The sequence below is a fragment of the Ranitomeya variabilis genome, chromosome 5 (genome assembly GCF_051348905.1).
Source record: "Ranitomeya variabilis isolate aRanVar5 chromosome 5, aRanVar5.hap1, whole genome shotgun sequence".
Lineage (NCBI taxonomy): Eukaryota > Metazoa > Chordata > Amphibia > Anura > Dendrobatidae > Ranitomeya > Ranitomeya variabilis.
In genome coordinates this window covers 361612903-361627988 of record NC_135236.1, presented here as the reverse complement: position 1 = coordinate 361627988, position 15086 = coordinate 361612903, and the positions used below count along the sequence as shown (strand labels likewise).

Here is a 15086-nt window from a genome sequence, read left to right as displayed (position 1 = left end):
AATATTGCCCTTTCAGCTTGTGTGCCAGGCTTGACTCCTGGGTGTGCCACCTCTCTCCCTCTCATTCAGTGGGCCATAGAAAGCCTATTTATTTTATTTTTTAAATATTATTGGGTTTCTAAAGTCTCCCTTAAAAAACAAAAAATACATAAAAAGTGTGCCACTGCTGTGTGTGCTATCTCTCATTCAGTGGGCTATAGAAAGCCTATTTATTTATTTATTTTTTTTCTTATTATTTGGTTTCTAAAGTCTCCCTAAAAAAAAAAAAAAAAAAACATAAAAAAACAGTGGGAGAGTAATATTGCCCTTTCAGCTTGTGTGCCAGTCTTGACTCCTGGGTGTGCCACCTCTCTCTCTCATTCAGTGGGCTATAGAAAGCCTATTTTTTTTTTTTTTTTTTTTTTTTTTTTAATATTATTTGGTTTCTAAAGTCTCCCTGAAATAAAAAAAAAACTTAAAAAAACAGTGGGAGAGTAATATTGCCCTTTCAGCTTGTGCGCCAGTCTTGACTCCTGGGTGTGCCACCTCTCTCTCTCTAATTGTGGGCCATAGAAAGCCTTTTTTTTTTTTTTTTTTTTTAATATTATTTGGTTTCTAAAGTCTCCCTGAGAAAAAAAAATAAATAAATTAGGTGGGAGATTAATATTGACATTAGTGCTTGAGTGACAGTCCTGCGTGTGTGTCATCTCTGTGATTTTGTGCCACAGAAAACAGAGTGTGTAACATTGTGCCTGATTTTCCTTGTGGTCTCACCAACCTGTTAAGGGATATTGAAATCATACTGAAGTTATAGCTCACCGTGTAAGTTGTTTGACAGCAACAAATAAAGTTACTTTGGTTAAGATTTTAAAACAATGAGGAAGTCTGGTGCAAGAGGTCGTCGTGGGCGTTCATTGTCAGCTGGTAATGATGGTAGTGGTAGTGGAGCATCAGGTGGTCGTGGGGATAAAAATATTCCACCTAAGTCTGGAGCTGTGGAGCCAGTTTCGTCGTCAGGCTACACAAGGCCTCGAACGCTCTCTTTTCTGGGAGTAGGAAAACCGCTTTTAAAGGCGGAGCAGCAACAGCAAGTTTTGGCTTACATTGCAGACTCAGCCTCTAGCTCTTTTGCCTCCTCTTCCGAAACTGGTAAATGTAAAAGCAGCGCGTCGCTTGTGGATGTTCACGGTCAGGGACAAGTCGCTTCCTTGTCCTCCTCAGCAAAAACTACAACAAGAGAGAAGGATGCAGCAGGCGACACAACGGGTCACTCCATGGAGCTCTTTACACATACCGTCCCTGGCTTAGAAAGTGAAACATTTAACAGGCCATGCCCATTACAAGTAGATTCTGACATGGAGTGCACTGATGCACAGCCACAGCCAGAGTACTATGCTGCTCCTTTGACTCAGACCACCACATTGCCCTCTCAGGGTACAGATCCACAATCAGACCCTGATGAGACTATGTTGCCCCGCCACGAACGCTATACCACCGACCGACACAGTGACACAGACGAAGTTGCACACGAGCTCGAAGAGGAGGTAATAGATGACCCAGTTATTGACCCCGATTGGCAGCCATTGGGGGAACAGGGTGCAGGCGGCAGTAGTTCAGAAGCGGAGGTGGAGGAGGGGCCGCAGCAGGCATCAACATCGCAACAGGTTCCATCTGCCGGGCCCGTATCTGGCCCAAAACGCGTGTCAAAGCCAAAACCTGTTGGAGCACAGCGTTGCCATCCGGTTAAAGCTCAGTCTGCAATCCCTGAAAAGGGATCCGAGTCTAGGAAGAGTGCAGTCTGGCATTTTTTTAAACAACATCCAACTGATCAGCGCAAAGTCATCTGTCAAAAATGTTCAACTAGCTTAAGCAGAGGTCAGAATCTGAAAAGTCTAAATACTAGTTGCATGCATAGACACTTAACCACCATGCATTTTCAAGCCTGGACTAACTACCAAACGTCCCTCAAGGTTGTAGCACCCTCGGCCAATGAAGCTAGTCAGCAACGCAACATCCCTTCCGTCACTGTAAGGCCACCATTTTCCGCACCACCGGCAGTATCTGTGCAGGTTTCTTTGCCAGCCAAAAGCAGTCAGGGTCAGGGAATCACCAGTTTTGTAGGAGGAAATATTGCATCTAGGGCACCGGCGGAAACAATACCGTCTCCAACCGTCTCTCAGTCTGCCATGTACACCGGCACACCCGAAAGTTCCACGATCTCCAGCTCTCCAGTCCAGCTCACCCTACATGAGACTCTGGTTAGAAAAAGGAAGTACTTATCCTCGCATCCGCGTACACAGTGTTTTAACGCCCACATAGCTAGACTAATCTCGTTAGAGATGATGCCCTACCGGTTAGTTGAAAGCGAAGCTTTCAAAGCCCTGATGGAGTACGCTGAACCACGATACGAGCTACCCAGTCGACACTTTTTTTCCAGAAAAGCCATCCCAGCCCTGCACCAGCATGTTAAACAGCGCATCGTCCATGCACTCAGGCAATCTGTGAGTACAAAGGTGCACCTGACTACAGATGCATGGACCAGTAGGCATGGCCAGGGACGTTATGTGTCCATCACGGCACACTGGGTAAATGTGGTGGATGCAGGGTCCACAGGCGACATCAATTTAGGGACAGTTGTGCCTAGCCCACGGTCTAGGAAACAGTTGGCTGTAGGCGTTCGCACCCCCTCCTCCTCCTCCTCCTCGTCCTCCTGCAGAAGCTACAGCTCTTCCACAACGCAGTCTGCCAACCACTCCATCGGCAGATGACACTGTTGCACACCAGTTGTCCCATTATGGGCCAGCTACTGCCAAGCGTCAGCAGGCTGTATTGGCTATGAAGTGCTTGGGCGACAACAGACACACCGCGGAAGTTCTGTCCGAGTTCTTGCAACAAGAAACGCAGTCGTGGCTGGGCACAGTAGATCTTGAGGCAGGCAAGGTAGTGAGTGATAACGGAAGGAATTTCATGGCTGCCATCTCCCTTTCCCAACTGAAACACATTCCTTGCCTGGCTCACACCTTAAACCTGGTGGTGCAGTGCTTATTGAAAACTTATCCTGGGTTCTCCGACCTGCTCCTCAAAGTGCGTGCACTTTGCTCACATATCCGACGTTCGCCTGTACACGCCAGCCGTATGCAGACCTATCAGCGGTCTTTGAACCTTCCCCAGCATCACCTAATCATAGACGTTGCAACAAGGTGGAACTCAACACTGCACATGCTTCAGAGACTGTGCGAACAGAGGCGTGCTGTTATTTATTTGTGGGAGGATACACGGGCAGGCAGTAGGATGGCAGACATGGAGTTGTCAGGTGTGCAGTGGTCTAAGATACAAGACATGTGTCAAGTCCTTCAGTGTTTTGAGGAATGCACACGGCTGGTTAGTGCAGACAACGCCGTAATAAGCATGAGCATCCCCCTAATGCGTCTGCTGATGCAAAGTTTGACGCACATAAAGGAGCAGGCATCTGCACCAGAGGAAGAGGAAAGCCTTGATGACAGTCAGCCATTGTCTGGTCAGGGCAGTGTACAGGACGAGGTAGCGGGCGAAGAGGAGGTGGAGGACGAGGAGGATGATGGGGATGAGTATATTTTTAATGCCGAACCTTTCCCGGGGGCACAGGAAATTGGTTGCGTGTCACGGCCGGGTTCTGGTTTTTTGAGGGACACAAGTGACGTAGATTTGCCTGCAACTGCCCCTCAACCAATCACAACCGGAGATTTTACAACTGGAACTTTGGCCCACATGGCGGATTATGCCTTACGTATCCTAAAAAGGGACACACGCATTACGAAAATGATGAACGATGACGATTACTGGTTGGCCTGCCTCCTTGATCCACGCTATAAAGGCAAATTGCAAAATATTATGCCACATGAGAACTTGGAACTAATATTAGCAACCAAACAATCAACTCTTGTTGACCGTTTGCTTCAGGCATTCCCAGCACACAGCGCACGTGATCGTTCTCACACGAGCTCCAGGGGGCAGCAGACTAGGAGTGTTAGGGGTGCACACATCAGAAGTGGCGTTGGACAGAGGGGTTTTCTGACCAGGTTGTGGAGTGATTTTGCTATGACCGCAGACAGGACAGGTACTGCTGCATCAATTGAAAGTGACAGGAGACAACATTTGTCCAGTATGGTTACTAACTATTTTTCATCCCTTATCGATGTTCTCCCTCAACCGTCATTCCCATTTGATTACTGGGCCTCCAAATTAGACACCTGGCCAGAATTGGCAGAATATGCATTGCAGGAGCTTGCTTGCCCGGCAGCAAGTGTCCTATCAGAAAGAGTATTCAGTGCTGCAGGTTCAATATTAACCGAAAAAAGGACTCGTCTGGCTACCCAAAATGTTGACGATCTAACATTCATTAAAATGAACCACAACTGGATTTCGAAATCTTTTGCCCCACCTTGCCCGGCCGACACCTAGCTTTCCTATGAAAGGCTCTTGCCTGTGAATTACTTTTCTAATGTCTAATTTGCTGCAGCTGATTGTACAGCATACGACATGTTTACACCTCCCTAAATGGCCAAACTCCCCACACGGGGCCGTGGTATCGCGACTTGGCGCAAGCACCCGTGAGACTGCTGTTTGTCTGAAGAGGTGGGTGTGCTCGCTTTTGGTTGACGGCATTGCTACTGGGTCCCTCATAGTACAATGTAGTGTCTCTGGCGGTGGTGGTGCGCACCCAACGTCAGACACACCGTTGTAACATGAGGGGCCCTGGGGCGGTCCCGCCGGCCTCTAGAGAGTTCCCCCCTACCCCAGCTCAAAATGTGCTCTACCACATGCAAAATTATGTCGCACAGCTCCACCAATCTTTAGTCTATTCGCTGACATCATTCAATGTCTGGCACTGACAATACAAATTTGTAGACATCTACGATGCAACTTAAAGTAGTCTGTGTCTGTGTCCTATATTGGCACCATTAAATAGTTACTGCCAAATTACTATGTCAGAAACTCAGCAGATGAGCCCACCCCTGTACCTAAGTATGCCACCTTTTTTTTTGTTTTGGTTGTTTTGCGAGACATTAACATCTATTTATATTTTGGGAGTACTGGGACAGACACTCCTTGCACTACTCCTCCACTCACCACCAAGCTGCCCGTGTATCCATGTAACCGCTGTAAAACTGCCATGAGCCTATTGTTTGTTATTTTAGGCCTTTGAAGCCTGTCTGCGGTCCCTCCTTCCACTAGTCCTCCACTGACCAGACCACTGCTGCCCGTGTACCCCTGGAACCAATTATAAAGTGCCTACAGCCAGCCCATTTTCTTATGTTAGGCCTTTGAAGCCTGTCTGCGGTCCCTACTTTAAATACTCCTCCACTGACCACCAAGCTGCCTGCCCGTGTATCCATGTAACCGCTGTAAAACTGCCATGAGCCTATTGTTTGTTATTTTAGGCCTTTGAAGCCTGTCTGCGGTCCCTCCTTCCACTAGTCCTCCACTGACCAGACCACTGCTGCCCGTGTACCCCTGGAACCAATTATAAAGTGCCTACAGCCAGCCCATTTTCTTATGTTAGGCCTTTGAAGCCTGTCTGCGGTCCCTACTTTAAATACTCCTCCACTGACCACCAAGCTGCCTGCCCGTGTATCCATGTAACCGCTGTAAAACTGCCATGAGCCTATTGTTTGTTATTTTAGGCCTTTGAAGCCTGTCTGCGGTCCCTCCTTCCACTAGTCCTCCACTGGCCAGACCACTGCTGCCCGTGTACCCCTGGAACCAATTATAAAGTGCCTACAGCCAGCCCATTTTCTTATGTTAGGCCTTTGAAGCCTGTCTGCGGTCCCTACTTTAAATACTCCTCCACTGACCACCAAGCTGCCTGCCCGTGTATCCATGTAACCGCTGTAAAACTGCCATGAGCCTATTGTTTGTTATTTTAGGCCTTTGAAGCCTGTCTGCGGTCCCTCCTTCCACTAGTCCTCCACTGACCAGACCACTGCTGCCCGTGTACCCCTGGAACCAATTATAAAGTGCCTACAGCCAGCCCATTTTCTTATGTTAGGCCTTTGAAGCCTGTCTGCGGTCCCTCCTTCCACTAGTCCTCCACTGACCAGACCACTGCTGCCCGTGTACCCCTGGAACCAATTATAAAGTGCCTACAGCCAGCCCATTTTCTTATGTTAGGCCTTTGAAGCCTGTCTGCGGTCCCTACTTTAAATACTCCTCCACTGACCACCAAGCTGCCTGCCCGTGTATCCATGTAACCGCTGTAAAACTGCCATGAGCCTATTGTTTGTTATTTTAGGCCTTTGAAGCCTGTCTGCGGTCCCTCCTTCCACTAGTCCTCCACTGACCAGACCACTGCTGCCCGTGTACCCCTGGAACCAATTATAAAGTGCCTACAGCCAGCCCATTTTCTTATGTTAGGCCTTTGAAGCCTGTCTGCGGTCCCTACTTTAAATACTCCTCCACTGACCACCAAGCTGCCTGCCCGTGTATCCATGTAACCGCTGTAAAACTGCCATGAGCCTATTGTTTGTTATTTTAGGCCTTTGAAGCCTGTCTGCGGTCCCTCCTTCCACTAGTCCTCCACTGACCAGACCACTGCTGCCCGTGTACCCCTGGAACCAATTATAAAGTGCCTACAGCCAGCCCATTTTCTTATGTTAGGCCTTTGAAGCCTGTCTGCGGTCCCTACTTTAAATACTCCTCCACTGACCACCAAGCTGCCTGCCCGTGTATCCATGTAACCGCTGTAAAACTGCCATGAGCCTATTGTTTGTTATTTTAGGCCTTTGAAGCCTGTCTGCGGTCCCTCCTTCCACTAGTCCTCCACTGGCCAGACCACTGCTGCCCGTGTACCCCTGGAACCAATTATAAAGTGCCTACAGCCAGCCCATTTTCTTATGTTAGGCCTTTGAAGCCTGTCTGCGGTCCCTACTTTAAATACTCCTCCACTGACCACCAAGCTGCCTGCCCGTGTATCCATGTAACCGCTGTAAAACTGCCATGAGCCTATTGTTTGTTATTTTAGGCCTTTGAAGCCTGTCTGCGGTAGCTCCTTCCACTAGTCCTCCACTGACCAGACCACTGCTGCCCGTGTACCCCTGGAACCAATTATAAAGTGCCTACAGCCAGCCCATTTTCTTATGTTAGGCCTTTGAAGCCTGTCTGCGGTCCCTCCTTCCACTAGTCCTCCACTGACCAGACCACTGCTGCCCGTGTACCCCTGGAACCAATTATAAAGTGCCTACAGCCAGCCCATTTTCTTATGTTAGGCCTTTGAAGCCTGTCTGCGGTCCCTACTTTAAATACTCCTCCACTGACCACCAAGCTGCCTGCCCGTGTATCCATGTAACCGCTGTAAAACTGCCATGAGCCTATTGTTTGTTATTTTAGGCCTTTGAAGCCTGTCTGCGGTCCCTCCTTCCACTAGTCCTCCACTGACCAGACCACTGCTGCCCGTGTACCCCTGGAACCAATTATAAAGTGCCTACAGCCAGCCCATTTTCTTATGTTAGGCCTTTGAAGCCTGTCTGCGGTCCCTACTTTAAATACTCCTCCACTGACCACCAAGCTGCCTGCCCGTGTATCCATGTAACCGCTGTAAAACTGCCATGAGCCTATTGTTTGTTATTTTAGGCCTTTGAAGCCTGTCTGCGGTCCCTCCTTCCACTAGTCCTCCACTGGCCAGACCACTGCTGCCCGTGTACCCCTGGAACCAATTATAAAGTGCCTACAGCCAGCCCATTTTCTTATGTTAGGCCTTTGAAACCTGTCTGCGGTCCCTCCTTCCACTAGTCCTCCACTGACCAGACCACTGCTGCCCGTGTACCCCTGGAACCAATTATAAAGTGCCTACAGCCAGCCCATTTTCTTATGTTAGGCCTTTGAAGCCTGTCTGCGGTCCCTCCTTCCACTAGTCCTCCACTGACCAGACCACTGCTGCCCGTGTACCCCTGGAACCAATTATAAAGTGCCTACAGCCAGCCCATTTTTTTATGTTAGGCCTTTGAAGCCTGTCTGCGGTCCCTCCTTCCACTAGTCCTCCACTGACCAGACCACTGCTGCCCGTGTACCCCTGGAACCAATTATAAAGTGCCTACAGCCAGCCCATTTTCTTATGTTAGGCCTTTGAAGCCTGTCTGCGGTCCCTACTTTAAATACTCCTCCACTGACCACCAAGCTGCCTGCCCGTGTATCCATGTAACCGCTGTAAAACTGCCATGAGCCTATTGTTTGTTATTTTAGGCCTTTGAAGCCTGTCTGCGGTCCCTCCTTCCACTAGTCCTCCACTGGCCAGACCACTGCTGCCCGTGTACCCCTGGAACCAATTATAAAGTGCCTACAGCCAGCCCATTTTTTTATGTTAGGCCTTTGAAGCCTGTCTGCGGTCCCTCCTTCCACTAGTCCTCCACTGACCAGACCACTGCTGCCCGTGTACCCCTGGAACCAATTATAAAGTGCCTACAGCCAGCCCATTTTCTTATGTTAGGCCTTTGAAGCCTGTCTGCGGTCCCTACTTTAAATACTCCTCCACTGACCACCAAGCTGCCTGCCCGTGTATCCATGTAACCGCTGTAAAACTGCCATGAGCCTATTGTTTGTTATTTTAGGCCTTTGAAGCCTGTCTGCGGTCCCTCCTTCCACTAGTCCTCCACTGACCAGACCACTGCTGCCCGTGTACCCCTGGAACCAATTATAAAGTGCCTACAGCCAGCCCATTTTCTTATGTTAGGCCTTTGAAGCCTGTCTGCGGTCCCTACTTTAAATACTCCTCCACTGACCACCAAGCTGCCTGCCCGTGTATCCATGTAACCGCTGTAAAACTGCCATGAGCCTATTGTTTGTTATTTTAGGCCTTTGAAGCCTGTCTGCGGTCCCTCCTTCCACTAGTCCTCCACTGACCAGACCACTGCTGCCCGTGTACCCCTGGAACCAATTATAAAGTGCCTACAGCCAGCCCATTTTCTTATGTTAGGCCTTTGAAGCCTGTCTGCGGTCCCTACTTTAAATACTCCTCCACTGACCACCAAGCTGCCTGCCCGTGTATCCATGTAACCGCTGTAAAACTGCCATGAGCCTATTGTTTGTTATGTTAGGCCTTTGATAGCCTGTCTGCGGTCCCTACTTTAAATACTCCTCCACTCACCACCAAGCTGCCTGCCCGTCTATCCATGTAACCGCTGTAAAACTGCAATGAGCCTATTGTTTGTTATTTTAGGCCTTTGATAGCCTGTCTGCGGCCCCTACTTGCAATACTCCTCCACTGACCACAATGCTGCCTGGAGTGCCTGCCTGTGTATCCATGTAACCGATGTAAAACTGCCATGACTGCCTACTGTTTGTTATTTTAGGCCTTTGATAGCCTGTCTGCAGCCCCTACTTGCAATACTCCTCCACTGACCACACCAATGCTGCCCGTGTACCCCTGGAACCTATTTAAAAGTTCATAGAGCCTAGTTATATATTTTATTTACTATTAATAAGGCCATGATGGACTACGCTGTACCACGCTACAAGCTAACCAGTCGACACTTCTTTTGCGAGAAAAGCCATCCCAACCCTCCACCAGCATGTAGAAGACCGCATTGTCCATGCACTCTGGCAATCTGTGAGTACAAAGGTGCACCTGACAACAGACGCATGGACCTGTAGGCATGGCCACGGAAGATTACGTGTCCATTACGGCGCAATGGGTTAATGTGGTGGATGCATGGTCCACAGGGGACAGCCTACTAAGTCTGTCTGCAGTCCCTAATTCAAATTGTCCTCCACTGTCTAAATCGGAGCTTCCACCTTCTGGCTTTCGGCCTATAGTATCAGAAATTAAACTGCATTTGGCCTTCAACTTTGGTTAGGGCCTACTAACGGCTTCTGCCCCTCCCTGGTGTTGCCCTCAACTAAATAAAGCTGAGCTTCAACCTTCTGCTCCAAATTACCATTTTAAAAAATGCAATAGGCTTTTCCGGCCTACTAAAGGTGTCTGTCTGTGTGCCCCTGCCTGGTGTTGTCCTCAACTAAATAAAGCTGAGCTTCAACCTTCTGCTCCAAATTACCATTTTAAAAAATGCAATAGGCTTTTCCGGCCTACTAAAGGTGTCTGTCTGTGTGCCCCTGCCTGGTGTTGTCCTCAACTAAATAAAGCTGAGCTTCAACCTTCTGCTCCAAATTACCATTTTAAAAAATGCAATAGGCTTTTCCGGCCTACTAAAGGTGTCTGCCCCTCCCTGGTGTTGTCCTCAACTGAACAAAGCTGAGCTTCCACATTCTGGCTTTCGCCCTATACTATCAGATATTAAACTGCATTTGGCCTACTAGTGTGGTTAGGCCCTTGAAACAGTGTCTGCTGCTCTTGGGTTTGCTACTCCACTGAACAAAGCAATGCCGCCTGTTTAGTCCTGTTACCAATTTTGAACTGCATGTAGCCTACTTTATTCTTTGGCCCTATATCTGTTTCCTCCTCATCCTGCCCATTGCCCAGCCACTGCTAAATGAGTCTGCTGGTACATTGACCTAGACCACTACATTCCCCTTGTACTCTACACAGCCAGAATCTGACCCTGCTGAAAGTAAGGTTCCCCTTCCCGCATGTTATACCACCTTACACAGGGACAAAGAGGAAGGTGCAGATGAAAGTGCAGGTTCCTTCATCAGGTGGGGGGGCATACTCGTTGGCGACGTCACTGGCACAGGGCCCCTCAGAGTACGCAAAAGTGTCGCTGCTGGTGGGAGGCGCCCCCGCCATGCAAACACACCGCCGTACTTTGAGGGGCCCTGTGCCAGTGGCAATGCGAACGAGTGGGCCCCCCCCTGCTTGCTCAGGATCACAGCACTTGCAACTTTTAAATACTTACCTTTCCCTGCAACACCGCCGTGACGTAGTCCGCATTTCCTGGGCCCACGAAAAACTTGAGCCAGCCCTACTCCCCCCACAACTTTCCCCCAATTCCCTATGCCCAACTATTATTATACAGTTAATTAAGATTGGCAAGCTTCAGAAACAAGAATGGATGTTTTTGGCATTAAAATGGGCACTGTAGGTGTTTTCCTGGCCTCCACTCACTGCCGACTATGCTTCCCCATTGACTTGCATTGGGTTTCGTGTTTCGGTCGATCCCCGACTTTTAGCGATAATCGGCCGACTGCACTCGACTCGACTCTGGACAAAATCGGGTTTCCCAAAACCCTACTCGATCTTAAAAAAATGAAAGTCGCTCAACCCTAAATACGGTTATTTGGGTAGTGGTGGATTGGTTTTCTAAGTTGGCACATTTTGTACCCATGACAAGTTTACCTTCAGCAGAGACGCTCTCTAGATATATCCTGTCCCAGGTGGTATGCTTACACGGGGTCCCCACTAATACTGTGTCAGACAGAGGGACTCAGTTTGTGTCTAAATTCTGGCCGACCTTCTGCAAAAAATTGGGGATATCTCTGTCTTTTTCCTCAGCGTATTACCCAGAAACCAACGGACAAACTGAACACACCAACCAGTCGCTTGAGTAAATTCTTCATTGCCTGACTTCTACCCTGCAAAGCAACTGGTCTGATGCCTTTCCATCAGCAGAATTCGCCTTCAACAACCGGGTAAACCAATCTACCAGTAGGTCACCATTTTTTATTAATTATGGGATGAACCCTCATTTTGGCGAATTTTCTTGAATAGATTCTGGTTGTCCAGGGGCAGAGGACGGGCTCAATCGTCTCAAGCATCTTTGGACTAAGGTTCATGTAAATATTTCTAAGGCTCAGGAGAAATATAAACTCTATTATAATCACTATTGGATTCTGGGAGGCTTCTTATAGCCTCATTGTGGGGTCATTCCTCGTCGCTTATACTCTGACCCTTGGCCGAGTGTGTGTGACCCTGTTGTGCCTGTGTCTGTGCTTTGTGCCTGTGCTTCTTTATGCTTGTCTGGTTCTGATCTGGTTCTGTTCCCATTAAGAGTTCTGCCTGTCCCTCCTGTACTGCACTGCTATCTCTGTGTATGACTCCTTGCTTACGTTCTGACTATTCTCTGATCGCCCCTCCTGTACCACGCTGCCCTCTCCGTGTATGACCCCCGCTTGTCCGACCTGAGTTCCCCTCTCCTCTATTTCAGGGTCCCTGTAGAATCCTGTACTCATCTCCAGCAGCAGGATGCTAAGCCCCACCCCCTGTGGTCACATGATCGCAGGTCCTTCTGTTTTCTGCCATCCTCAGCACGCTGCTCAGGTCCCGTCTGCCTGAGCTTTCCCCGCGGCATCTGAACCCTGGTTCTCCCGCAGTGTTGGTGAGTCACCCTGTTCAGCCGTGGCAGTGCGCCGGTGCTGACAGGATTCTGATAGCTATGCGATGTTTGATCGCATAGCACTCGGCCATGTTATACAATAGTATGACTCTGGCCTAAGACAATAAACCCTGCCTATATGCCTCTAATTCAAAACTATCCCTCCTCCACCAGCTATCCCTACACTGAATGCCCATAACAGCGGTATTTACTAGAGAAAGGACATTATTTAGCCCTGAAAAGGCCTTTTTGTTTTAATAGTGAGGCAGCGGTCTACAAGTACTGTAATAGCAATTGAACACTGTGTATATGCCTGCTCTAATCGTAACCACAGTTACTTTAACAGCTGCTATAAAGGATGAGGCAAGGATTGCAGTGGCCATTTTAATAGTTTTATTACCTAGAAAAAAGTGGTCAGAGTGCACAGTACATCAATAGTGATAGGAATGGAAAGGACTTAAACATAGTGTGGTATACTTCAGCAACACAGAAGTACACAGAAAATAGGAGTGGTAATCTCAGGAAGTGAATATACATAAGGAGCACCCGCTACGGCCGTGGGGTACTCAGGTCAGGTCTGCCAGTTCTTAAGGGGATGGTCACGGCAGCAGTGACCTGGTCCGTGGCCCTGGGCGTCCAATAAAAGTCAAATTAAAGGGGAATAAAGTTTATAAGGGATTGGTTGGTGACGTCACCCGTGGTGCTTGGCAATAGGGAAATGGCCGACGCTGCGGTTCAGGTCCACTGGGGCAGATGGTGACGCAGCAGAGATGTTTCAGCTCTCGACGGGTAGAGCTAGGCCCCAGGGCAGTAAAAGGGTTAAAGTCAATGAGGGTGAATGTTGTGATGCAGGGCAGGTGATGCAGTAATAATTCAGAGGACACAGCAGGGTGCAGTTTCCACACTTTACTCACAGTTCTTATATGCAGTCCCCAGCCGGGTGAAGTGTCCTCCGGGTCTGTGGTCCAGCAAGCTCTCATGTAAATTGGGGTTCCATTTGCCGAGACCCTCTTTCTTATGTGTCCTTCCTGGCTGTCTCTCTGTGCTGGCTTTGCCCTCCTGACCTGCACCTCACACACAGTTTCCCAAGCCAGCAGCCTTGGATCTTGTCGGGCGATGTCCTCCTGGTCCCCTTGATCCTAAGTGGCTGCCTTTTCGGCGAATGTGTGTGACTGTGGCTATGACACGTACAGTTAACACAGCCTCCTGCTTGCTAGCTGAGCCTTGTAGTTCTCCACTAGTCTGGGTTCCGGTTCCCCCACTGCGACCTTGTCTTTCCACCCGACGATGGTCGGCGTGGATTTGGGCACCCATGGTGGATTCCTCACTTCTCTGGCCCCTAGGACCCATTCCTTCCTTCCTTCTCTCAGGAGCTTCTCTCAGACAATTCCTCTTACTCCTCTCTCCTCTCTCTGACTAACTCCTCCCTCTTGTTTCCATGACAACTCCCCTAACTGTCACTTTCTCCACCCACACCCTCTACCTAGTTCCCCCTCCAGCCTGAGATGGGGCCCTCCCTCAATAGGGTCCGCCCAGATCTCCTGGTCATTTGTGGTGTGTTGGATGCTAGTGTGGGTCTCGGGTAGTGCCCCCTCCTTACCCGAGAGTGGAATACCACACCTCTGGCTGAGGTGCAGTACCTTTGTGGTGACTGGACCTTAAGGGTGCCACATTCCCCCCTGTTAAACACAGCACATCCACTGACTGGAACAGAGCAAGTAAAATATTAAAAACATGCAAATATTTTCTGAATTGTAATTCAACAAGTAAAACAGTATAACTATTTCTTCCCTTTATGGGAGGTATTGTACTTTAACATTACATATCAATAACAGAGCATAAAGCATAGCATCATTCTTAATTTACTTTTCTCAATCGAGTTTTACAGTGGGATCCCGAGTCGGGTATCCTACTCACTGTCCTTAGTGCAATATGGAGGAACCCTTCTCAAACCCCAAACCTAGGCCCTGGGCACGGCTATGGGGCATAGCTGGTCACCTTGTTGGACCACTTTTTTGGCCACACCAGACAGTTTTTTGTACTTTGGTCTTCTGTTAAAGACATAGAATGTCCTACTCGCAATCTAAAGGGGTAATGTAAAAACAACAAGGAGCACATTAAGTGCTAACTTTGTACAATAAAAGTTTTGGCCACTCACCGTCCATGACTACATTGTCTTTAAATTTTGCAAGCACTCACTCTTACTTACTAATAAGGCACATCATATTAACACATATTCTTAACTATTTTTGTAGCGCCCCCACCGCCGCAGGGCCGAGGGGTACCCGGTACTGGGCCTCTGAGTCTCTGCTCTGGGGTTGTCACAGTGGCTAGACCCGGTCCGTGACCCTGCTGAGGGGCGTACAGTAATAGATGTGGGTAGATGATGGTGGTGGTGATGCTGTAGTGGTGCGGTGCAGTAAATAAAAAGGACACCAGGTTGCAGTCTCTTTACCTCTTTACTGAAGATCTCTGGGTCCTCAGTCCGGAATCCAGATAACCAGGCTGCGCAAGTCTGGCCGGTCCAATGGCACCTCCAGAGTTCTCTTAACAGGTGGAAATCTGTGCCTTCCTTCTAGCGCTAGGTGTTGCGGTCCTTCCCTGCTGTGCTTACGGAAAGTCCCCACAACTGTTGTGTCCGTTTCTTAAGTTCCCTCACAACTCGATTAAATGATGCTCTGCTAATCCTCCGTCCCTCCCTGATGTTACGGTTAGGACGGCACCCGTATGACGGGTAGGCTCGGAGCTCTTCCGGGACCCTAGAGTCGCCCCTCTCCACAAGTTGCCCCCCAAGACTGCATAGGTGATTTAGGTGAGACAGCCCGCCTTAGACTGACTGTCCTGCCGTTGGTTTAGAGTATTGCCTGA

General features: G+C 48.9%; 1 protein-coding gene across 2 annotated transcripts in view; it reads left to right on the top strand.

Moving 5' to 3' along the window:
* Nucleotides 1–15086, top strand: part of IL17REL (interleukin 17 receptor E like) — a 290191-nt gene that overhangs the window by 253913 nt on the left and 21192 nt on the right. Inside the window, exon 10 of one of the 2 annotated variants that reach the window (XM_077264877.1) lies at nt 11399–11500. The exons of the other annotated variant lie outside the window; for it this stretch is intronic. Coding sequence (XP_077120992.1) covers nt 11399–11454 — 56 coding nt within the window. The 3' untranslated portion in view covers nt 11455–11500. Of the gene's footprint in view, nt 1–11398; nt 11501–15086 lie in introns of those variants that run through there. 2 annotated transcript variants of the gene reach the window in all.